The sequence below is a fragment of the Dama dama genome, chromosome 31 (assembly GCF_033118175.1).
Source record: "Dama dama isolate Ldn47 chromosome 31, ASM3311817v1, whole genome shotgun sequence".
NCBI lineage: Eukaryota > Metazoa > Chordata > Mammalia > Artiodactyla > Cervidae > Dama > Dama dama.
This window is the reverse complement of record NC_083711.1, coordinates 55,510,211-55,534,359: the sequence shown is the minus strand read 5'-3', so window position 1 is coordinate 55,534,359 and position 24,149 is coordinate 55,510,211. Positions and strand designations below refer to the sequence as shown.

The 24,149-nt window shown below is 38.8% G+C and overlaps 1 protein-coding gene across 3 annotated transcripts in view; it reads left to right on the top strand.

The window, feature by feature from the left end:
- Positions 1-23,309, top strand: part of CD47 (CD47 molecule) — a 58,205-nt gene extending 34,896 nt beyond the window's left edge. For 2 of the 3 annotated variants that reach the window (XM_061133925.1, XM_061133923.1), the window contains exons 4-11: positions 8,837-8,944; positions 11,908-12,000; positions 12,703-12,795; positions 14,026-14,118; positions 18,838-18,869; positions 20,475-20,499; positions 21,095-21,127; positions 23,061-23,309. In XM_061133925.1, coding sequence (XP_060989908.1) covers positions 8,837-8,944; positions 11,908-12,000; positions 12,703-12,795; positions 14,026-14,118; positions 18,838-18,869; positions 20,475-20,499; positions 21,095-21,127; positions 23,061-23,065 — 482 coding nt within the window. In that variant the 3' untranslated portion in view covers positions 23,066-23,309. The remainder of the gene's footprint in view (positions 1-8,836; positions 8,945-11,907; positions 12,001-12,702; positions 12,796-14,025; positions 14,119-18,837; positions 18,870-20,474; positions 20,500-21,094; positions 21,128-23,060) is intronic. The other variant, XM_061133924.1, reaches the window with a different exon arrangement.
- The last annotated feature ends 840 nt before the right edge of the window (positions 23,310-24,149 follow it).

Here is a 24,149-nt window from a genome sequence, read left to right as displayed (position 1 = left end):
CATCTTTCACCTCACAAACTTGACATCATTATCATTCTAAAATCTTTGGTAATCCAATGGTTGAAAAACAATCGTCTTAATTTTCATTTTTGTGTTAGTGAGGGTAATTCTTTTTTATATTTATTCTGTTGGTCATATTTTTTTTTGGGCCATGCCTTAGCTCCCTAACCAGGAACCGATCCCCTGCCCCCAGCAGTCAAAGCACAGAGTCCTAACCACTGGACTACCAGGGAATTCCCTTTCATTGGTCATATTTTAACACATGTGATCATAAACCTAAAAAAAGAAAAATTGTGGCAATCTTTATTTAGCCTCATCTTAGAGCAGGTAAATGTGTGTGTGTGTGTCGTGTTCATTGCTCAGTCATGTCCAGCTGTTTGTGACCCCATGGACTATAGCCTGCCAGGCTCCTCTGTTCATGGGATTTCCCAGGTAAGAATACTGGAGTGGGTTGCCATTTCCTCCTTCAAGGGATCTTCCTGACGCAGGGATCAAACCCAGGTCTCCTGTATTGCAGGAGAATGCTTTACTGTCTTCCCACCAGGGAAGCCCATTTGTGCACATGTGTGTGTGTGTGTGTGTGTGTGTGTGTGTGCATGTGTGTGTGTGTGTAGGAGGAACCAATACGCTTGATTCACCCAGCCTGCATTCACATTTAAAAGTGTTTGTGATAACAGTACCTAAGCTTTGTATGAGAGCACTATGCCAAGTACTCTACACCTGAAATCACATCTGCTTCTTTCGGGAACTCTGTAGGGATAGATACTGGGGTTCTCATTCCCATTTTGTAGACGAGAAATAGAGGAACGGATAGATTAGGCAGTTTTCCCACAGTCACCCAACCATTTCTTGGTAGTACTGGGATTTGATACAGTGCTGTTTTCCACTATATTATACTGCTTCCTTGTCTTGAAATTATTTCAAGAGTGTGTTTTTTGTTTTTTCCCCACCAAGGGTGAACCTGTATCTGGGTACACACACTGAGTAAGTGAAACCGTTATTGACAGAATAGAATGTGGGCCCACTTTATTTAATAAATGTCTTTTGACAGGGTACATACTGATTCTTAGGCACTGGGCTGTGTGCTCGAGATGTGGAAATGAAGTGTATGTTGCCCCTGGCTCTATAGCGTTCACATCTCCGTTGTGATATGTAAGTGTACATGCTCTGCGCCATCTGTCACATCTTCATGATAGACATGCATCTAAAATCCCCTTTTCTCTCGGTACTGTTTGTGGGAGACATCCTGCTTCTGGCCTAGGGATTCCACCCAAGGAAAACCCCGCTGTTTTGCACTCACGGCTTGGTTATGCATTTTTTTTTTTTTAGAGTGCAGAATCTTACAGCCTCTCCAGTATTAATAGTAACTCAGACCCATGTCTTTCCCTTTCTAGATTTTCAGTTCCTTTTAACTTTTCCTGATTATCATGTATAGTCTGTACTTAACCACACAGGGGACTTCTCTCTGGCTTATCTAGCTCTCTGTGTCATTCTTTTTGGTCACCCAAGATAAAACCTAAACCTTCCATCAGCTAAACATCCAGTAAAGACATCAGATTACGCTTTCACTTTGAGGAGAAAGTTTCTTTATACCAGAACTGTATTTTGAACTGTGTCTCAGGATGCCATTGATCCTACTAAGAAAGAAACTTTGAGACCTCTAGACCCTGGAAGCCAAGCCAAAGAATCCCAAATATGGTGAGCCCTAGCCCATGTTTCGACCACAAAGGTCTCTCACAGGGAAGTACCTTTGCCTTTAGCTTTAACTTACAAACGTCTAAACAGAATCTTATGGTAAACCAACTGCTCAGAGACTCCTAGAATCAAACACCAAGCCTTCTGCTAACCGAGTTACTTTGGCTAACAAGTTAGAGATTTGCTGGCCGAAGTAATGAATCTCTAATAGGATTTTGTTTCAGGCATTTTGTTTTTGTTCTGAAAACTATACCAACTCAGCTTCCCACTGCACTGACAATTATGTTCCTGGCTGATTTTCAGGCTTGTTCTTCCTTACTCATTGTCAATATGATGTATTTTCCATCATTTAGATGTGTAATGAATGATTTCAAGTGCTTCTCACCAAGACATCCAGTTTTTATAGGATTAATGTTTAACTCCATGTTGAGAACTGGATAACATGTTGAAATTCTTTGTGATACAATTGCCTGTTCTTATTTTTTCTTCTTTAGAACTTTTGTTACATTCATTGAATCCCTGCTTTACACAGAACTGCAGGACTATAAACATGATCATGTGAGCCAAAACTCTGCAAAGCAATATAATAATAAATGCCAAAACTACTGTTGTTCCCTGACCTTTAAATTTTTGTCAAAACATTAAAACCTCTCTTATTGTCAGTAATAAATGTATTAAGAAATGAAAAAAAGAGTGAAATTAATATTTAGTACATGATAAAGTAAAACCTTAAAAACATTGAGAATTGGTGAATTTTGTCAAGAGCAGTTTGAAAAATGCTTGCCTTTTCTTGTTATATAACTTTGAATACAGAGCATACATCTTGTCTGTGCCTTGGTGAACTGTCACTCTCCTTTCTAAGATCTAATCAGCTCCCAGCACTTTCATGTCTTGAACTGTCCTTTACGCTTCTATTGTCATGAACTGTCTCCAAGAGTTGCTTTCATGTGAAGTTTTTTTTGCCAGTCACTTCTTCTGGGACATCTTCATTTTTGTCACAGCTACCTCATTGTCCTCGTGTATGCCAATAAGTTCACTGCTACTAAGTTCTTCTGGCTGTATATCTAGAGTCTCTTGAATGGCAGTAATATTACATTTCATAGTTAGCTATTCTATAATGCCTGTTACCGTCTATTGGAGTTTTGCTTCCAGCATTATCACATCTCGTTTCTTTGCTCCTTCATCTTTATTACCCAGTTTCCTCTTTTGATTATCCATTGTAAAATGTCACAGTGGTTTATGACTGGGAGACAGGAGGTACCACAACATATGTTTTGCTGTCTGTGTGTGAATCGAATAACAGATGTGCAGTGAGTAGTCACCAGCAGTCTTTGAAAAGGGTGACGTGATTGGTCACTGATGGTGGTGCACATCTCTTATTTATATAGTGATTTGTGGATTGAAGAGATAACAGTGAGGTTTACACTTTATGCAATTACCCAGTTATTATATTTGGGTAGTGGAAATGTGAACTGTGTTTTGGGAGGACTTGTGTTATTTAACTAAATGATGGTAACTGAAATTGATGCATATCAGAACCAGGGAAGGAGAGAAACAGCTGTAATTTCAAATTTGTTCATTCTAGGCATCTTTCACTTTGTTTTCTAACTTTCTAGTCCTTGCTCAAGATGATTCCACAATGATTTTGGTTACTACTCAGAGGTTTTTGGCTGGAGGCTCTATTGAATTCAAAGAAAAAATTTCTCCATCACAACACCCTTGAGATCCTGCTACGTTTTTGAGCCCAATCTTGAGTACTAGCTTAATTTTGAAAGTGATTAGGCCATGAAACCACATTGAAAAGAAGTCATGGAACAGAATTTCTTTGTAGATTAGAAAAAGCACCCTGAGGAAATAGAGACATATACGGGCTTCCCAGGCGGCACTACAGGTAAAGAATCCAGCTGCCAGTGCAGGAGACACAGGAGACTTGGATTCAGTCCTCGGGTTGGGAAGATCCCCTGGAGAAGGAAATGGCAGCCTGCTCCAGTGTTCTTGCTGGGAAATTCTGTGGACAGAGGAACCTGGCCGGTTATAGTCTGTGGGACTGCAAAGAATGGACATGACTGAGCGACTAAGCATGCATGCACACACACAAAGACATACTAACTGTCCTAGAAACTTCTATCCAGGAAGGCAAAACAGCGTCATCATAAATATTATCACTAAGGGTCTATTAAAGAATCTTGAACTCCCATTGCTTTTCCCTGGTCCTGTCCGCATAATTATCAAATTCTGCTTATTAAAACATGTTTTTTTTATACTGATTTTATTGTGGAAGGAACTGAACAAACCCACAGCTTAGCAATATGCTTTTTTGTAGAAATACAGTTGCTGTTACTTTGACTCTTTCCAAATTCAAACGTCCCACCTTCCTGCATCTATTCTGAAGGTGTGGCATGGTCCATAAGACCAGGAATGTTTGGAACCAAGGAAAAGAAGTTAGTATGTTAGGTGTTGCCTTCTTTTATCTTTTATATTCAAAGTACTTCAAAGCCCAGACTTCATGAAACTTGGGCTCTTTTATTTCTCTGTCCTGTAGGAATGTGATTTCTCATCAGTCTTCATTTTGACAAAATTGTTTCATCAAAGAAAGTTGGATAGTGCATGGCATTCATTATAAAATTATTTTACTCGCCTTTTGGCAAGTAATCAGTTTGTTATTGGCATTATTATTCATTTTCATCTAGTACCAGTTTCACAAAACCTTCTTTTTTTAACGTGTGTTAAATACTTTTAAAATAGTAATTTTATTATAATTAAATAAAAATTTTGAAGTTGTAATCTTTTTTAAAAATTTATCAGATGTGCTTTATCCTTCATCAGAGAGAGTACCATTGTGCAGTTCAACTGATACCAAAAACATCCTAAAATTACTTTCTGAGAGTTGTCATAAGATAGCACTGTAATAATATAATCAAGTGTATGTCTTCCCTTCATGATTTATTCTTTATTTGATGTGTTGTTTACCTCATTGGTTAACCTTCCTATCTCACCACTAAACTTACTAATCACTTAATTAGTAAGTGGATCATTTAATTGTCATGCAGCTAGAACAGGCATTGAATTCATGAATTTTGGGGTTTTGTTAGCTGGACTTCAGCCTGTGGTGGATCTATCTGGGCTTATTGAATCCCCTTTTTGGGATGTCATGAAAACTAAGATGATGGTTTTATTTGATCTCCAGGTTGAACCTGGTAATTTCACAAGACTTCTTCAACCACAGCCTACATTGTTGTATATGTCCTTACATCAGTGATAAAGACACAAAAAAGCCTTAATGGAGTATCTATCAACAGTATTAGCCACATTTCTTCAGGTGGCTAGAGGGACATGTCATTTCTCTGTTCACCTGAATTTGAAAGCTTAAATACGCCATAGGGCTTACTTAGGCTAGACCCACATCTTTTACTTAACTGGAGGAGAATATCTGGGAGTAATACTTCCCGTCACTCATTCCCCACCACCAACACACACACACTCATTCATACATTAGAATATAAGGAGCATTGAGGCAGAATTATTGGTTCACTGCCAGCACTTAGAATAGTGATTGTCACATAGTAGGTGCGTGATCAGTTATTATTATTGAGTAAAGTAACTGCTACTTGTGCCTCGATTTGGTTGATATGACTTGGGCTAATAAACAGGCCCAGTACATGGTAGGCACACAGTAAAGATAGAACAAATGAATGAACTACCCATCTCATCTCTGAGAAGTAGCTGGCTAGATTTCATTACTTTATAGAAGGTATAAAAGGGGAACTTGGAATTCCTAATGTGTTGAAAAAGACTTGACATTGTCTCCCTGTGTATTTGGTATTCCTGTGTCAGGCAGCACTACGTTTATGTTTTTCTTAAAAACATAAGTTTTGACCACACCAAGTGTTGGGTCAGAGCATGGAGCAAGAAGAACTCTCTTTCATTGCTGGTGGGAATGCAAAATGGTACAGCTCCTTTGGAATACAGTTTGGTGGTTTCATATAAAGCTAAATGTACTCTTATCATATGATCCAGTAATAGTTGTTTAGTTGCTAAGTTGTGTCCGACTCTTTTGCAACCCCGTGGACTTTAGCCCACCAGGCTCCTCTGTCCATGAGATTTCCCAAGCAGGAATGCTGGAAATGAGCTGCCATTTCCTTCTCAAGGGGATCTTCCCACCCCAGGGACCAAACCCTCATTTCCTTCATTGCAGATGAATTCTTTACCACTGAGCCACCAGGGAAGCCCGACTCCTTGGTATTTACCCAGATGGAGTTGAAAACTGAAGTCCAGAAATCTACACATGGATGTTTATAGCAGCTTTGTTATCATTGCCAAAATTTGGAAGCAACCTAGATATTCTTCAATAGGAGAATGGATAAACTGTGGTACATCTAGACCATGGAATATTATTCAGCACTGAAAACAAATCAGCTGTCAATCATTAAAAGATATGAAAGAACCTTAAGTACATATTCCTAAGTGAAAGAAGTCAATCTGAGAAGGCTGCATGCCATGTGATTCCAACTATAAAACAAAAGAGCCTAACAAAAAGATGCTCTACAGACTTGCTATGGGACCTGCTAAAACGTGGCCATTGTAAGCAAAGAAAATGAGTCAAAAGAAACCCTTTTTAAGGTTTACTAAAGGAAACATGGACATAATCTTTCATTGCCTGTGATTACTTAAGTAGACTCCACTAATAATATTTGTTGAAAATTGCTGCTTAAATTTGAGGATAGTTTAGATAGCCTTGAAAATTAGTAGTTGAACCAATCAGCAGGAATGAAAGCTACATCCAAAAGGTTTTAAAAAGACCTTTCTATGGCAAAACACTGTCAGTAATAGCATTTTGTGGCATTTTATTTTTGTTTCTGCTGTTGACATTATTTTTCTCCTGTAGCTCTGCTAAGCCTGAAGAGATTGAATTTTATATGAGGTTCAAACTCTTATTTTTCTTAAGAATGGTATAAATCAGCCATTTTTCATGTACTTATACTGGACTCTGGGCTTCCCTTGTGGCTCAGCTGGTAAAGAATCCAGCTGCAATGCCAGAGACCTGGGTTCGATCCCTGGGTTGGGGAGATCCTCTAGAGAAGGGAAAGGCTACCCACTCCAGTATTCTGGCCTGGAGAATTCCATGGACTGTATAGTCCATGCGGTCTCAAAGAGTCAGACACAACTGTGCAACTTTCACATACTGGACTCTAGGGTGAATGAAGTCTTGCTGCTTGATCTTTGTAGCTCTTTTATGTGCTGAGTTAAACCTAGGAGTGTATCTTATGAATATTTGTTTGATTGTGAGGTAATCTGAAACAGCTTCTATTTTAGAAGCCTTTTGCAGAAATTTCAAGCTCTTTTTAGTTAATAATATACATGGGATTGGGACTTCCCAGGTGGCACAGTGGTAAAGAATCTGCCTGCCGATACAGGAGACGTGGGTTTGATCCCTGGGTTGGGAAGATCACCTGGAGGAGGGCATGGCAACCCACTCCAATATTCTTGCCTGGGAAACCCTGTGGACAGAGGAGCCTGGTGGACTATAGACCATGGGGTCGCAGAGAATTAGACACAGCTGAGTGACTGAGCACACATACATGGGATTAAAATGAAAACCCTGCCGTGTGTCCAATATTGTAAAGCATTTATCCTCCAATTAAAAGTAAATTTTGAAAAAAAATTCAAAAAGAGAAGGTTTCTTTTTCTGTCTTCATCTGTGCCTTTTGTAACATATGCACTGAATTTTTATCATCATAGCCAGGGTTTGAGACTAGAAAGTAGGCTTATAGGGAAAAATCTGTGCCCTATAAGAAGGCAGGGACATGACTGAGTCATAGTCACATAAGTTCCAAGGCTGGATAGATTGAATGAAGGCTTGGCAAGCTTATCGTTTCTTACTTTTTTCTGATTAATGTGAATTTCACTTTTCAGCTTCAGGATTAATTACGGTTAGCCCTCCATCCCCCTAAAGAGGACAAAGTTGAGGTTACAGTCTAAACTATGAGTAGAGATTTTAAATACCTTTTAAATGCTTAGCTATAGGTTATAGTCTAATTCTAGGTTATAATACCTTAAACATAGATTTTATCATGTTCATTTTGGAGTTTATTAGTTGTTCTTACTGTAATTTATCTGTCATTTTACTAGATGAAAATTAAAAGCTAAATATAAAATTATTGAAAAAATTCTCCTCAAGACAACTGCCCGTCGGTAAATAACATGGAGAGAATCATGCATGGATGAAATAGCTGAATTTCAATCACACACACTCTTTCTTTTTGATAGTCAGTGTATCTTTTAGCAACTTTCTTGGTAAAACATTAATTTTAACCAAAACAAAACTGGAAGGGTAAATACATGATAAAAAAAAATAACATTTTTAGGTTTATGCATTACATCATTCTTTTACAGAAGCTGGATTCTTGACAACAGAGTTAGCATCAAAAGTGTAACATATATATTAAAACCTGTGGAGTATTTGTAGTTTATTTGTATGAAATTATTTTAATTGAACAATGTAAGCACTTACCCCCACCTCAGGATTTCAAGAGGGTGTGATTTGTCCAATGTATACTCTTTTAAAACAAAATATCTGGATTTCCAGACGGCCTACTAATTTTATATAAGGTATCACAAATTTCTCTTTTTCTCGATAAAACTGATTAGCCAGTTATTTCTCCTCAGCAGTGTGTCTAGTAGTCATAAATGGACACAGCAGTTCTGTTCCTCAGGGAACAATGTCTGGAGATATTCTCAATTGACACAGTGTGGGGGTTATTGCTGGTATGAGGTGTGCAGAGGTCAGGGATGGTACTGAACATTCTGTTGTGTGTGGAGTAGTGCCTAACGGCGGCAACTTACTGACCTAAAATATTAATAATGCTATGATTGAGAAAGCCTGGTATATATAACTTCATTTTAGGGGAATAAAGTATCACCTATGAAGTCAGCGTCCATATTTATATTGCCATGATACCATTTAACCATTCACTCATTATGAAAGAGATTTGAGGTGGCTTGACATGATGTGGAGTTTTGTTATTCAAAGGTTATTCAATTATCGTAAGTTACCAGTTTAATCTTTGCACCTTGTAAGTTACATAAATGGCTTATTTCTTGTGATTGAGTTCGTGTAATTCTTTGTGTTTTTTTTTTTAAGCACTTAAATATAAATCCAATTATACGAAGGAGAAAGCCATTTTTCTATTAGTTGCTGGACTACTGCTCACTGTCCTTGTCATTGTTGGAGCCTTTCTTTTAATCCCAGGTAAGATATACAGTTATTAGAGGGAAGGAGGGATTGATAAGGTTGAGGACATTTCTGAAGAGGTGCATGTTAGTTTCCTAGGGCTGTTGTTAACAAACTACCACACACTGGGTATCTTCAGACCATAGAAATTCTCTCACCATTCTGGAGGTTGTAAATCTGAAATGAAGGTGTGATCAGGGCCTTACACCCTCCTGACACTCTAGGGGAGAATCCACTCCATGCTCTGGTATTTGCTGGCCGTCTGTGCGTCTCTCTGGCTTGTGGTGGCGAAGCTCCCAACGTCCTGCGTGGCCACGCGGTCTCCTCCCCTGTGATTCCACTTAACTTCCTGTGCTTCTCTGTTACAAAGCTACCTGTCACTGGATTCAGGGCCCACCTGCAAAATCCAGGAGACAGCCCTTCTTCCAGACCCTTAACTTCATCATGTATTTTACTAATAAGTTCACACTCACAGAGCTGGGATATCTGGGAGGTGGACATCCCTTTAGAGCAGCCATCAGGCCGCTGCAGAGGCACGCTTCATTAGCCACGACTTGGAAGGAGGAATGAATGTGGGAACCCACATGGGTCTGAGTTTGCAGTTGCCCATGAAGGACGGCAGTGTGAGTTGGGTGGAAGGGTCTGCAGCACGTGAATGAGCAGCAGAGGCATGCTGGGACTCACAAGTGCAAACTGGAGGAAGCCTTGTTTTCTGAGCAGAATACAGTATAGGCATAATGTTTAGGAATATCAATTTGGTAGCTCTGGTTGCAGTTGGAGTTAGAAAAGACAGGGGACGTTAGTAAAGAGTGGAAAATTCAGTTAGTAAAGACTGGAAAACTCAGCAGTGGCCACAGGACTGTAAAAGGTCAGTTTTCATTCTAGTCCCAAAGAAAGGCAATGCCAAAGAATGTTCAAACTACCACACAATTGCACTCATCTCACATGCTAGTAAAGTAATGCTCAAAATTCTCCAAGCCAGGCTTCAGCAACATGTGAACCGTGAACTTCCAGATGTTCAAGCTGGTTTTAGAAAAGGCAGAGGAACCAGAGATCTAATTGCCAACATGTGCTGGATCATCGAAAAAGCAAGAGAGTTCCAGAAAAACATCTATTTCTGCTTAATTGACAATGCCAAAGCCTTTGACTGTGTGGATCACAATAAACTGTGGAAAATTCTGAAAGAGATGGGAATACCAGACCACCTGACCTGCCTCTTGAGAAACCTGTATGCAGGTCAAGAAGCAACAGTTAGAACTGGACATGGAACAACAGACTGTTTCCAAATAGGAAAAGGAGTACATCAAGGCTGTATATTGTCACCCTGCTTATTTAACTTCTATGCAGAGTACATCATGGGAAACGCTGGGCTGGAAGAAGCACAAGCTGGAATCAAGATTGCTGGGAGAAATATCAATCACCTCAGATATGCAGATGACAGCACCCTTATGGCAGAAAATGAAGAGGAACTAAAAAGCTTCTTGATGAAAGTGAAAGAGGAGAGTGAAAAAGTTGGCTTAAAGCTGAACATTCAGAAAACTAAGATCATGGCATCCAGTCCCATCGCTTCATGGGAAATAGATGGGGAAACAGTGGAAACACTGAGAGACTTTATTTTTCTGGGCTCCAAAATCACTGCAGATGGTGACTGCAGCCATGAAATTAAAAGATGCTTACTCCTTGGAAGGGAAGTTATGACCAACCTAGACAGCATATTAAAAAGCAGAGACATTACTTTGCCAACAAAGGTCCGTCTAGTCAAGGCTGTGGTTTTTCCAGTAATCATGTGTGGATGTGAGAGTTGGACTCTAAAGAAAGCTGAGCACTGAAGAATTGACACTTTTGAACTGTGGTATTGGAGAAGTCTCTTGAGAGTCCCTTGAACTGCAAGGAGATCCAACCAGTCCATCCTGAAGGAGATCAGTCCTGGGTGTTCATTGGAAGGATTGATGTTGAAGCTGAAACTCCAATACTTTCGCCACCTGATGCAGAGAGCTGACTCATTTGAAAAGACCCTGATGCTGGGAAAGATTGAGGGCAGGAGGAGAAGGGGACGACAGAGGATGAGATGGTTGGATGGCATCACCGACTCAATGGACATGGGTTTGGGTAGATTCCAGGAGTTGGTGATGGACAGGGAGGGCTGGTGTGCTACCGTCCATGAGGTCGCAAAGAGTCTGACATGACTGAGCAACTGAACTGAACTCTGCCTATAAGTTGAATAATCAGGGTGACGATATTTAGCCTTGATGTAATCTTTTCCTAATTTGGAACCAGGCTGTTGTTCCATGTCCAGTTCTAACTGTTGCTCCTTGATCTACATACAGATTTCTCCGGAGGCAGGTCAGATGGTCTGGTATTTCCATTTCTTGAAGAATTTTCCACAGTTTATTGTGATCCACACAGTCAAAAGCTTTGGTGTAATCACTAAAGCAGAAGTAGATGTTTTTCTGGAACTCTCTTGCTTTTTCGATGATCCAACAGATGTTGGCAATTTGATCTCTGGTTCCTCTGCCTTTTCTAAATTCAGCTTAAACATCTGAAAGTTCATGGTTCATGTACTGTTAAAGCCTGACTTGTAGAATTTTGAGCGCTACTTTGACAGGGGGAGGAAGGAGAGTAATTCAGAAGACAACTTAAAGAACAATTGCTTTGACTTTGGGACAGGTTGAGTATAGCAAGTGAAGGGAATGGTAAGAGATCCCAGAGTTTCTCACTGGAATAATGAGAAGTAGTTAAGAAGGAGGCAGAACCAACTCAAGATTTGACATCATCAGACTTATGAATCGATATTTACGTCTCTTAAATTTGGTCTAGAATAATAAAAAAAACAGTCATTTATTTTGTGTGAAGTTTTGGAGGAAATATTTTTAAACCTTTTGTAGTTTGTAAGAGTGGTATAGAGATTAATACATTTGATACATTAAGTAATGTAGGAGGTTTGTAGGAAAATATTAACTATTATGTTTAATTATTAACAGGTGAATATTCAGCAAAGAATGCTTCGGGACTTGGTTTAATTGTACTTCCTACAGTCATATTAATATTACTTCATTACTGTGTGTTTATGATAGGTGAGTATTTGCTGTGATGGAATGATTTTGTCCACCATTTTCATTTAAAGAACAGCATTTTTGGTTAAAATATTTTTGTATGATTTTTTTAACAACTCAATAGAAGTTGCTTTGTTAAAAGGTTTCCCAGGCTCTTCTTAGTGATATTTTACCCATATGGAATTATTTTAAAGTTGGCTTGGGTTTTCAAGGCATTCAGTTATCTTGTAAAAAATTATTTTTATGTATATTTGATATCAGTGTATTTTTAAAGTTATGCTATATAATTTCCTAATGATTATCATTGTATTTTTATTTCAGGTTTTAACTAGTTCTAGAAAACAGAATTATAAATAAGAAAGAGTAGCTTTTTTTTTAGTTATGGCAAATCTTAACATGTAGATATCCAACCTGTAGTATCATTTTAACTGCATAGGAGTAAATCACTAACATTTTTGTTAATGTTAGAATCTATTTTTTTCTAGTTACCCATGTGACTCTCAGCCTTAGAGCCTATCTCTGGCCTGCTATACATTGGAAAAGTATTGATTTGGTATAAAATTACAGATCTAGACATAGGAGATAGGTCACTGGGAAAGAATTTACCATCTGACAAGAGCTCCAGAGGTAGTCTTTGGTCACAGGCTACTATTCTTGATTGTACAAAATACAAGTAGGAGTGATTGCTTTTTAAATACTCTAAACCCACTTCTGCTCCCCCAGCTATGGGGATGTCCTCCATCACCATCAGCATACTGATCCTTCAGATTCTGGGCTATGTACTATCTGTGGTCGGATTCAGCCTCTGTGTCTCAGGTAAGAGTCCCGGCCGTCTGGTCTCCCTTTGTCTTAGTAGGGCTCTCTCTTGGACGGAGTCCTCTTTCTTTTCCTTCTTTCTTTTATTCTGTAGACTTCATTTTTTTTTAGAGTAGCTTCAGGTTCACAGCAAACTTGAGTAGAAAGTACTGAGTTCCCACATACCCCTCTAACAACCTCTTCCACGATCAACATCCCCCACCAGAGTGGTAAATGCGTTATAGTCATTGAACCAACACTGACATGTTATCACCCCAAATGCATGGTTTACATGAGGGTTCATTCTTAGTGTTGTATATGCTATGATTTTGATATATGTATAATGATATGGATCATAGTCATAGATATTATATCATTCAGCTAAGTTTCACTGCCCTAAAAATTACCCTAGCAGTCACCGGTGTTTTTAATGTATCCATAGTATGTTGCCTTTTCAAATTAGCTTCTTTTACTTAGTAATATTCATTTAAGATTTCTCTGTCTTTTTGTGGTTTGATAGCTCATTTCTTTTCAGCACTGAATAACATTCCATTGTATTGCATACTACAGTTTGTTTATCCGTTCACTTATTGAAGGACATCTTGGTTGCGTCCAGTTTGGGGCAGTTAAGAATAAAGTTGCTCTAAACATCCATGCACAGGTCTTTATGTGGACATAAGTTTCAACTCCAGTGGAGTGCCATTGTTGGGTTGTATGTTAAGAACATATTTAGTTTTTCAGCAAACTGCCACACTGTCTTCGAAGCTGGCTATACCATTTTGCATTACCACCAGCAATGGATGAAAGTTCCTGTTGCTCCACATCCTTGCCAGCGTTTAATGTCATGTGCTCCCTGCACACGACTTTCCACATCGCCATGAGTATACTGGCTGTGTATGGCTTGGGGGTCGATTCTTTCAGCAACCAGACTGCTCTGCCTCTATCTGTGAGAGAGCTTTTCAGATAACTAGGCTGCATCCAGTGGGTTGGGGCCTTAGGCTTTACACACTATTTCCCATTAGTCTTGATGTGATAAGGTACATATTATACAGACAAAGGATTTTTTCTTTTAATAATTTGAAGTCATTTCATTGACTGACTTAATAGTGATGAACAAATGTAGATAATTTTTGTTTCTTAATAAAAGATTAACTTCTTAAAACTCAATATTATTACTGTCATTGCTAGTTCTTTTAAAAAATCAATTATTTCATATGAATTTCTAATATAGAACTTCATTTGTTTTTACAGAATGTGTCCCAGTGCATGGTCCTCTTCTGATTTCAGGTTTGGGTATTATAGCTCTAGCAGAATTACTTGGATTAGTTTATATGAAATGTGTTGGTAAGTATCCCTTACTTTTGTTAGCCTGTGCCAGGAATTTCCAATGTCTAGTCTGGATAATGCTTCTGGTTGATTCTTCCTGTCTAGAACCAAAGAAATGCATTAGTAGTTCCAAAAATGAGAAAACACAGCAAATGCCGCTGTATTTTTTAAATAATTAATTTGAAATCATTTGTGCTATGTCTTGTGCTTAGTCATTCGGTTGTGTCCAACTCTTTGTGACCTTGTGGACCGCAGCCCTCCAGGTTCCTCTGTCCATGGGCATTCTCCAGGCAAGAATATCGGAGTGGGTTGTCATTTCCTTTTCCAGGGGCTCTTCCTGACCCAGGGATCGAACCTGTGTCTCCTGCAATGGCAGGCGGGTGCTTTCCCACTGGGCCACTAGGGAAGTCCCTGGTTTATATCAGTCTCCCTTTAAGCTTCCCTGGTGGCTCAGAGAGCAAAGCGTCTGTCTACAAGGTAGAAGACCTGGGTTTGATCCCTGAGACCTGGTTCAATCCCTGAGTCAGGAAGATCCCCCAGAGAAGGAAATGGCAACCCACTCCAGTACTCTTGCCTAATCCCGTGGACAGAGGAGCCTTGTGCAGGCTACAGTCCATGGGGTTGCGAAGAGTCAGACATGACTGAGTGACTTCACTTTCACTTTTTGCTTTAAATAAAAGATTTCTGTTTTTTAAGGCAAACTCTTAAACATTTGTCAAGAAATCAAAGTTAGAAATTAATGGAGCAAAAACATCACTTTTTTTGCTTTGCTTTAGGTGAACTCTGTATGTTTCTAAAAATTAACATAAATTTGAATTGTTACAGTCAAATAATTTCCCACATGACTTGAATAGTACTTTCAAAGAAATTTTGTCTTTATTTATGAACTTCAACTTTCACTGACTAGTCACTGAATTCATTTCTATTATATATGTTTTGCCCCCCTTTAATTAATGCTTATTAAACAGTTAAAATACTTAACTAAAATTTCCCTATCTTTATGTATTCATAAGTCAGAGTTGTTTCCTTAATGACATTTTCTTAGTTCAAACCATAAAACACAAGACTTCTACAGCAGAATGGCATCCATTTGGTAGCCGTCATGGGCATCACATTATGAATGTTGATACAGATTCTATTTTTGTTGGGTCTTTTAATCACCATTTGTCTGGTTCTTGAAGATGACTCTGCTAATGATGTTGCTCCCTGTTAATACTTGAGAACAGTATGTGACCTGCAGCACCCATGCAGCCGATGTAGCATTAGGTGTCTTTGACACCTAATTAGGTGTCTTTGACCACCAAAGGGTGGTCAGCCCTTTGTTCTTTTTTTCCCCTCATTATCTGGATTTCTCTCCCTTTTATTCCCATGCTCCCTCTTGCCTTCCCTGTCTGATGACCAGCAGGTCTGGAGATGCTGACTCAATGGAAATAGGCATCTGCTAGCTGCTACCCACTTGACATTGCTCTCTCCCCTTTTTCACCACCACACCCCTGAGAAGCCTGTGAAACCATTATCATTACAAACGTATTATTCTTACATTAAATTCAAAGTGAAACTGAATTCCTAGGAAGTTCCTCAAACTGTTTTTTTCTTTATGGTAGTTTTGTAAGTATATGTAAGTGAAAAATTAAATTAGGTTTTATTTACATTTTGAGACTTTTCTAAATTAACTTTTCAAATCAACTTGTCTGATACCACAGTTCAGAGAAATGCCTTTGGTCAATTGAAGGGCAAGAAGAGAAAAGGTACAGGAAAGTAGCTCTTTAGATAATGTGGTAGACTAGAAAAGTTGATGTGTTTTTCATATATAACTGAATATGTAAATATGAGTATATATAACATTTAAGGTTACAAATTTGAGCATTTGTATCAGGAAGTAAAAATTGTAAATGCTTTCAGTGTAACTTTTACTTGTTGTTGATGCTCTATTTTGGGAAAGTCTAAAGAATGTGTCTTGACTTTTAAATCCAAGCTGTTTATGTCCCTGTGAGAGATTTAACTTTCATTATTTTCATTATTTCCCAATTTAAATTTGTAGCCTTAAATATTACTTAAAGAGTAGGGTTTTAAATTTCATTTTCTATGTTATTTTTTAACTGTGTTGGAGTTTGTTTACTGAAACATTTGTTTCGTAAAATGAAATCAAGGGTTGAGAACAATAACAATATGAGAAAATATAGAAGATTAAAAAGAACTAACTAAACTCAGTGAAGTTGGGTGTATTACCTATGTAGGGTGCTTATGTTCATTCTTAATAAGGGTCATTACTTGTTAACTTTCTTAGTTGTTAATTAACAACTCTGACTTACTTATTCCCTGTATAAGGGAATATAGTCATATTTTGATACAAATCAACCTCCTAGCAGTCAGGAACCATATTGACCACATCTCACATATTTTAGAAAGACACAGAATAGATATGTAAAATTCAGTGATATTTTCTTGCCCGTCGTTGGGGAGAGGTGAATCTGGTATCAAAAGATAAAGTTGTTCCTGAAAATCCAAAACCTGGAAATATATTTACTTCTTGTGTCAAGTGTTTTTGATAGAGAAGAAGCATTGCAAGTGAGCTTACATGAAATGCTTAAGGCTTGTGATTTATACACACACACACACTCACATATATACATACATACATGGCTGTCATGCCTTAGGCCCATAGCAACGGCAGACAAATCACAATCATTCCTTAGTCACATAGGTCATATGCCTATTAGAGAGGATTAACTCAAGCGAAAGTCACTTCTGCGTTGTTTGGTCTTATATTAGAGGGATCACAGCTGACTGCTGCCCTTTGAATCAATGTTCTTTATAGAGCTCTTTGTTTCAGAATGGGCTAGCCAAATGTGATGCTCCTTGGACCTGAGAATTAGAACTCAGAAACTTCTTCACACTTTTTTAAGACTATTAAGAGAGTGGCTTGGCAGTTCTTAATACTAATTCTAACAATTTATGAGCTCAAAAATATACCTTTAAAATCTTACTTCTGACCCTTTACATTACATGGCTGTTAAGTTCTCTTTTCCTTGATAGAACATAGACACGGGGCATGGTTTAGTTGAAGTAAGTTGTATATACATTTAACTACCATGATTGTCCCAAATAAAGTTCTGTAATTCTGCTTGGTTTATTTCAGAGGTTGCTCATTGTGATTACCCATATTCCCAACACATTTTATTCCATAATACTTTAAAAAGAGATTTCTTCTAGTTTGGCCTCAAGGACCAAACCACTTTCAAATGCCTCCAGTAAAGGAGATTTACTTTAAAACCACACATGGCACTAACAGAGATCGGAATCTCGTGACAGCAGATATATAACTATCCTCACAGAGAGTGGAACAACTCCGTGGTTTAGGAATTGGAAGAATCCAACGCATCTCTAAAGCCTATGAGTCATGGCTGGCCCTCTCAGTAGCAAGAGTTAGCGGATGCCCTCCTGCCAGTGTACTTACATTCTCTCTCTTTGGTTCTTTACTTGCTAGCCAGATAGCTCATCCTCTCCTTAACGTTTTGTTTTTGTTTTTTTGAGCCTATTCATGTCTTCTCACTGGTCTGTTTTCTTACCTTTGGCTCTAAGCTTTGAGCTTCTCCTTGCTTACGTTCCGTCTCCTTTTCGCCTTTCTTGCCCTTCACCAGCTTTCTCATCTTCTTTCTTCTCCTCTCCAGGTTCCAGTGGGAAAGAAACTCTGCAGGCCAGTCAGTTGCCCTTTTCCCTTTTTGGAGCAGGTCTTACCAAGCTCCTGACTTGTCTGTAGATGGGCTTCCCTTGGCTCAGGCCTCACCCCCATTTCCCATCAGCTTTGGAAGCTTGGTAGAGGAGGCATAGAGAAGCACAGAAGACCAGAGTCGTTCTAGGGGCCTGCCTCAGTGTGCTCATAAGTAAATCCAGGGCCATCATCCAGTCAGAGATCAGTGGAATGGACCATCCAGTAGCATCCTCTTCCTCCAGAATGACCCACAGGGTGTTGCCCCTTGATGCTTTTGTGTCTGTAGGACTCTGATTCTGTATTTAAGACCAGTTTTAGCTGCTCCTGGGCCTTCTCACTTGGTATTTTTAAGGAACGTTTCTCTTCTTCCCCTTGCAGTGAGAGCCATTCTCTTGTCACTTTCTTCATGCCCTTATTTCTTCATCTTCATTAACCAAGCCACTGAGAGGCAGTGAAGGGTGACCTGAAAAGCTAAGAAGGAATACAGACAGAGAAGGGCTTGACTGTAGCTAAAACTAGCTGGCCTCAAATAAGTCTCTAAACTCAGAGGGCTCTGATATTTTCTTTAGTTTGTGAGCTAGCTGGAGCTTTGAAAACTGGAAAGATGGAAGAAGAAAAAAAGGGGACGGGCTCCAGGAGCAACAGCAGTGAGCTGAGGGTGGGCGATTCCCCGTTCCAGCTGGGTTGAGTAGGGAGGGGTGCAAAGCCTACAGCGGGGGCGAGTAGATGACTCTTTCTACCACGAAGTGTAACAAGTGACTGATTTCGAGGGACATGTGGCATGTACAAATGAGAGTGTGTATGTGTTTATTATGTGATTGGGGTGGGTTATTTGCATCGTTTTTTTCTGTCAGTACATATGATTAACAGTATTCTGCCCTTAGTCTATCAAAGCGAAACTCTTTCAGTGGAGTTTCTGACACGTTTAGTTTTAGCCCTGAATGTTTTATCTTAAAATTAAACATAATATTGCCTTAATTTATTTCATTTATTAAATTAATCTTCTTATTTTTTAATGTCTTCAGCTTCCAATCATAGGACTATACAACCTCCTAAGGTAAGTTAAAATTTCTTAAATGAATTGGGTGTGATACTTGATGGTTTAGTCTGAGGAATGGTAATTGAGATATTGAACCCCATGGCTCACCATTCACCATGACATCAAATTAAGAGAACACTGGAGTTATTTCAGGGTTTCCCCGGTGGCACTGGTGGTAAAGAACCCACCTGCCAATGAAGGAGACATAAGAGACGCAGGTTTGATTCCTGGGTCAGGAAGATCCCCTGGAAGAGGGCATGGCAAGCCACTCCAGCATTCTTGCCTGGAGAATCCCATGGACGGAGGAGCCTGGCAGGCTACAGTCCACAGGGTCGCAAATAGTCGGACACAACTGAAGCGACTTAGCACACACGTACAAAGTCACTTTGTGACCTTTGCATGGATAGATCCAATCTAGTTTAAAACTTGGTCATTTCCTAGCAATGGGTTAGAATAAATGATTCCTTAAGATAGTGCTGTTTTCTCATGCCCAGAACTGGAAAGTTTGTGCGTATGAATAATGGTCATTATCTGCTGAAAGAGTTCAGTTCCAATATATTGCCTCACCTGTTGTACACATTTGAAGTGCACATACAGAATGGTAGTTCAGGCTTAAAAATGAGGGAGAGAAGTTTGTATTAAATTGATTTCATTAAAAACAATAATCTATAAAATAAATGGAAATGTGGCCAAAAAATAGCTGTTCTGAATTTATTCATTTCCCTTTTCCCCCCATTTTATAAGCATTATTCTTCCTCCAAATTGCACTGTAGTTTTTCTGTATCATAAGCTACCTGAGAAAATTCCAAGAAAAGGAGCAATTTAGGAGGTAAACTGAAAGGGATAAATGGTGGGGGATGGAAAAAGCCATTTTTTCATCATGGTGACAGGGACAGGTACTACTTTATGGAAATAAGATCTGGAAAGGACTATATTGTATTCATCTTCCTAAAAAGGATTAAGGATTAGTAATAGCTCTGTCTGAGATGCCAAAAGCGAGACTGTCCTGTCTGTGGCGGGAAGGGGTGACTAAACATGCCCGTAAAGCTGATAAGCCTCCACAGACATTCCGGAGAGGCGAGGGAAGGGGGGGGTGCGCCTCACCCACGTGTTCACTCTGAAAAAATTGGTACCACAGCCACACAGGTCCCAAACAGCTAGAACTTTTCAGAGTGCCTCTGTTAAAGATAATTTGGCCATTAGACCCTTCAGTCCTAACACTTGTCTTTCCTGTGACCAAGTTCTATTTGCATGACTTGAAAATGATTGCTCTCCTGTCTGGCTTAATTGTATTGTTTATTATGTTGCTATCTGTGTTGGTGTTGCTGTAGTTAGGATTTCTTTCTTTTTTTTTTTTTTTAGTTAGGATTTCTTGAACAGAGAGAGGTAGGGTGGGCTGGGAAGTTCTGCACGGAAAGTATTAAGAGAATGATTATGTTATTATCAGACTATTAGCTAAACTTGGCAAGCTTTGTCTTCCTAACCTTTATTGCCTTACTTTGTCTTTTGGCTATAGGATTCACTGTTTATATACAGTTTAAATGTTAGCATATATAAATTATAGTATGAAAGAACATGAAATAAATTCTATTTTATGTAAATATATTTTAAATATTTTTCCAGAAAGCTGTAGAGGAACCTCTTAATGGTATGTGGTTATTACAAATTTATATGTTCTTCTTGATCTATTACCAGATCATCATAAACTGAATTAGCCCCCAAAGCAGTTAGAGTGCTCTCTGTGCCTTGAGAAGAATCTAGGTGTTTGCCTTTTTTTTAATTGCCTAACCACTCTTTTCTTGAGTATTCATCAAGAATTAAGAGTATTGCTTTTGTAGTGCTGTCTCCTCTGAGAGAAAAATGCCCTGTCCTGTGTCTCTCGAGCCACGTGATTTTGGGTGGGGGGACTCTCTTGCCTTTTCAATTGGCCAAGATGAAATGTAACACCCCGAGTAGAGAAGGATCTCAGTTCGTTTCCATTGTTAATCATAAATTTCAGGCAGATGCAGGCTGTCATCATGGAGTGAGACCGAAGTACCTCACTTCTCCCCAGATCTAGGTCTCTATTCCCAATGATTTTGTGTCCTTTGTGGAGCCTGTGGGTGTGACCCCCAGGAAGGCTTTTGTAATCAAATGGTAATCTTAAAATTAACTTGGCATGCTATTACCGCATATTTGTTTGTCTAGAAATGATTTCTAATTGTGGAATCTTACTAACTGCTTGGCTTGTTACTAATTCTTAGCATTTAAAGAATCAAAAGGGATGATGAACGATGGTAAGTATAAAATGCACCTGCAATTACAGCTTGGTTAAAAATATGGACATTGAAAAGAAGTAAAATTGCTTCTTGAAAGTGTGGTTTTTTGTTTGTTTTTTTTTAAGGGACACTGTCAAATCATAAAGGCCTACATTTCTCAGTTTATAAAACTTATTTACTCTGTTACAAGTTGCAAAACTAACAATATAAAAGCTGTAGGGTATCACTAATCAGACTTTCCAGTCATATTGCTCATAACAAAGAGAAATAACTGCTTTAAAAAATAAACAAACATTTTTCAGATGCAGTGTCTGATGACTGAAACTTTAAATGCTCTTTGTAAGGCACTTAGATAATTTGGCCCAAATCTTTATCATCTTGACAGAGTTTCTTTTGTGCTCCTGTTTGGTGATTTTGTTGCATTTAGCCCGTGGAGACTTAATATCTCTGCTTTTCCAAACAAGAATTAGGTTCTAACCTTTTGGGAAAGGATTGAAAAAGAGCGAGATGTTTAGTTACTCCAGCCTTTTGAAGGGGGGACTCTGGGCTAATAATTTTTAATTTACAATGACTGTTTCAAAGACCTATATTTATTAGTTCTTAAAGCTAATTAAGTATGAGATATTGAGTACTGTAAGCATTTGTTTTAATTTTACCTTAGCATATTCTGATATTTGAGTTCTGTTAACATTTGAATAATTATGTTTTCATTTTATCGAAACTTTCTTCATACCTTTGATATTTATAGTCATTCCTGGATCACGTAAATAGTCTGCTTTCAGTTTTACTGTTCTAAAGTCTGTGACCTACGTGCTCACCTCTACAGCAAAATGCAGCATTTAACTCAAGAGGCTATATCCCCCTGAGTGCAATTAATTTTTGCATAAGATTAAAAACACACCAGGTTGTGTTTGGCGAACTAAGTTTAAAACAGTGCTGGGACTGTGTTCAGTAAGCAGTCACAGAATGATCCCACTTTTGTAAATTTGTGTCACAGCCTTTATTACAAAGAATGCATGCTCTGCTAACCACTGCACTCCTAAAAAAACAGGATTAGAAAGAAAACATTAAATGACATTTAAAACAGAACTGATACCTGAGAGTGTGGCATGGTTTGTCCGTGTTTGCCTTCTCCTGTTCTGTTGTTGGTTTTTTGTGTTTGTTTTTTTTTAAACTTCATTGTTTTTCTCCTTTTCCTACTGTGGTGTCATTCTTCTGTACTTGTATGAAGAAACTAAACTCTTCCCCATTTTCAGAAAACCAGAAGAGCCTTGAGTGCCTCTTCCTTGATTAATTTCCCTTAATATATGACTGTTTGGGCTCCATTGTACAGACAGCAGATTTTGTATTTTCACAGCACATGAAAACGATAGCAAGCTTCGAATGCCCTTAATTTTGCTCATTTTAGCGTTCAGAGTTTGTTGGGTTTTTTCCCAAATGTCTGTGTGGTGGGCTTTTCCTACTGACAGGCCACAGTGCCCGTGGTGTGTCTGCCCTTTTGGTGAGTGAGGCACCAGGTGCCCTCTTGGGACCACAGTCCCATCTCCTCTTTCACTGAACACCTGATCACATATTTAATTTTCTTACATTAAATGAATGGTGTCAATCTAAAATGAAAGTGATAGCTTATTATTCTAGGATCAATGTCTTTTGCTTTGGAAAAATCAACATCTCTTGACTTCTTCTCAGCTAACCCAGCAAGCGGAGATTATCAGATTTTGTTGATTTACATTTCCATCTGGCATCGGCCTTTTGCTTACTGCAGCTAAAAAGGCTAATGGATTGTCTAGTTTATGTCTGTGACCTTTGCAAATCTAAGATTAAATAATTTTTCTTTATTTTTAGATATCATATATCTGAAACAATTTTCAATTTTTAAAATACATCAACTTGTTAAGGCATAGAAAATAGACATGCATAGCAATTATATATTCATTTTTCAATTTTCCAGAGTAACTGAAGTGGAGTGATGGACTCTGATTTGGAGAGTAGTATGACATGAAAGAAATACACTTGTGTTTAAGCACCATGGCCTTGATTCATTGTCCTGGAGAAGAAAACAAGAAAAGTAACTGGTTTCCATCTATTGGAGAAAGTAAATAATTGACCTTTAAATGATTGTTACCGTTAAGTTTTTATTCAAAGCATTTTTAAATTTAATTAATAAATGAATTATGATCTGTGTTGTGTGCCCAATTGATATCCAGTTTTTTGTTGTTATTTTTATTCAATTAGGGGCAAAAGTAGAGTGGGCAACTTCCAGGAATGATGCCTTCCAGATCCTGGGGCCTCTTAACTCTAGGTCACCAACTTAAATTGGTTCAAGGTGAGAATGTCCTGGTACTACCCTGGCTACCCAGAGCTATCGATGAGAACAGAGGCTTCCATCAAACCTCAGCAAACTTTGGCACAGCCTCTTTGGCCGTTACGGTGTTAACCACAGTAGTGTCTGCCCCTTCTGGGTCAGGGGCATAATATTAAGTCCAGACTAGAAATTCATTGAGGAACATCTTGTCGGCTGCCTCCGTGGGGTGTGATACTGCTGAGGATCATGGTCTTCATTCTTGGGGGTTGCCACTCACATGTTATTCCCTCAACATGCAGTGTACCAGACCCTTTCCAGACCAAGGGTAATTTTGTTGATGGATGTTTTCTTCCTTTTTTCACATGACTCTTTACATGCTGTCTTGTCCTCCTGTTATTTGCTTCTGCCGTACGAGGTGTAGCGCTTTTTCTCCTCTTTGAACATGGTCCAGTGACAGAGTAGCATCACTTCAGAAAGGAGCCAGACTTATTCTCAAAGAACTATGTTCACACTTTTCAGCAGAAATAGCGATGGTGGTAACATATGTATTCCCTTCCCCGGATTTGAAGGCACAATCTACAGTGTTTCTTCGCTTCTTTTCTGATCTGGGGCATGAAACACCACGACTGAGATTTGGACTACGAGTCTCCTGCATGGCAACATAACGTGCGTCACCGTCAGGCCAACAGGCCAGCCCTGAACGGGTGGTTTTATTACTGTTGTATCTGTGTTGCA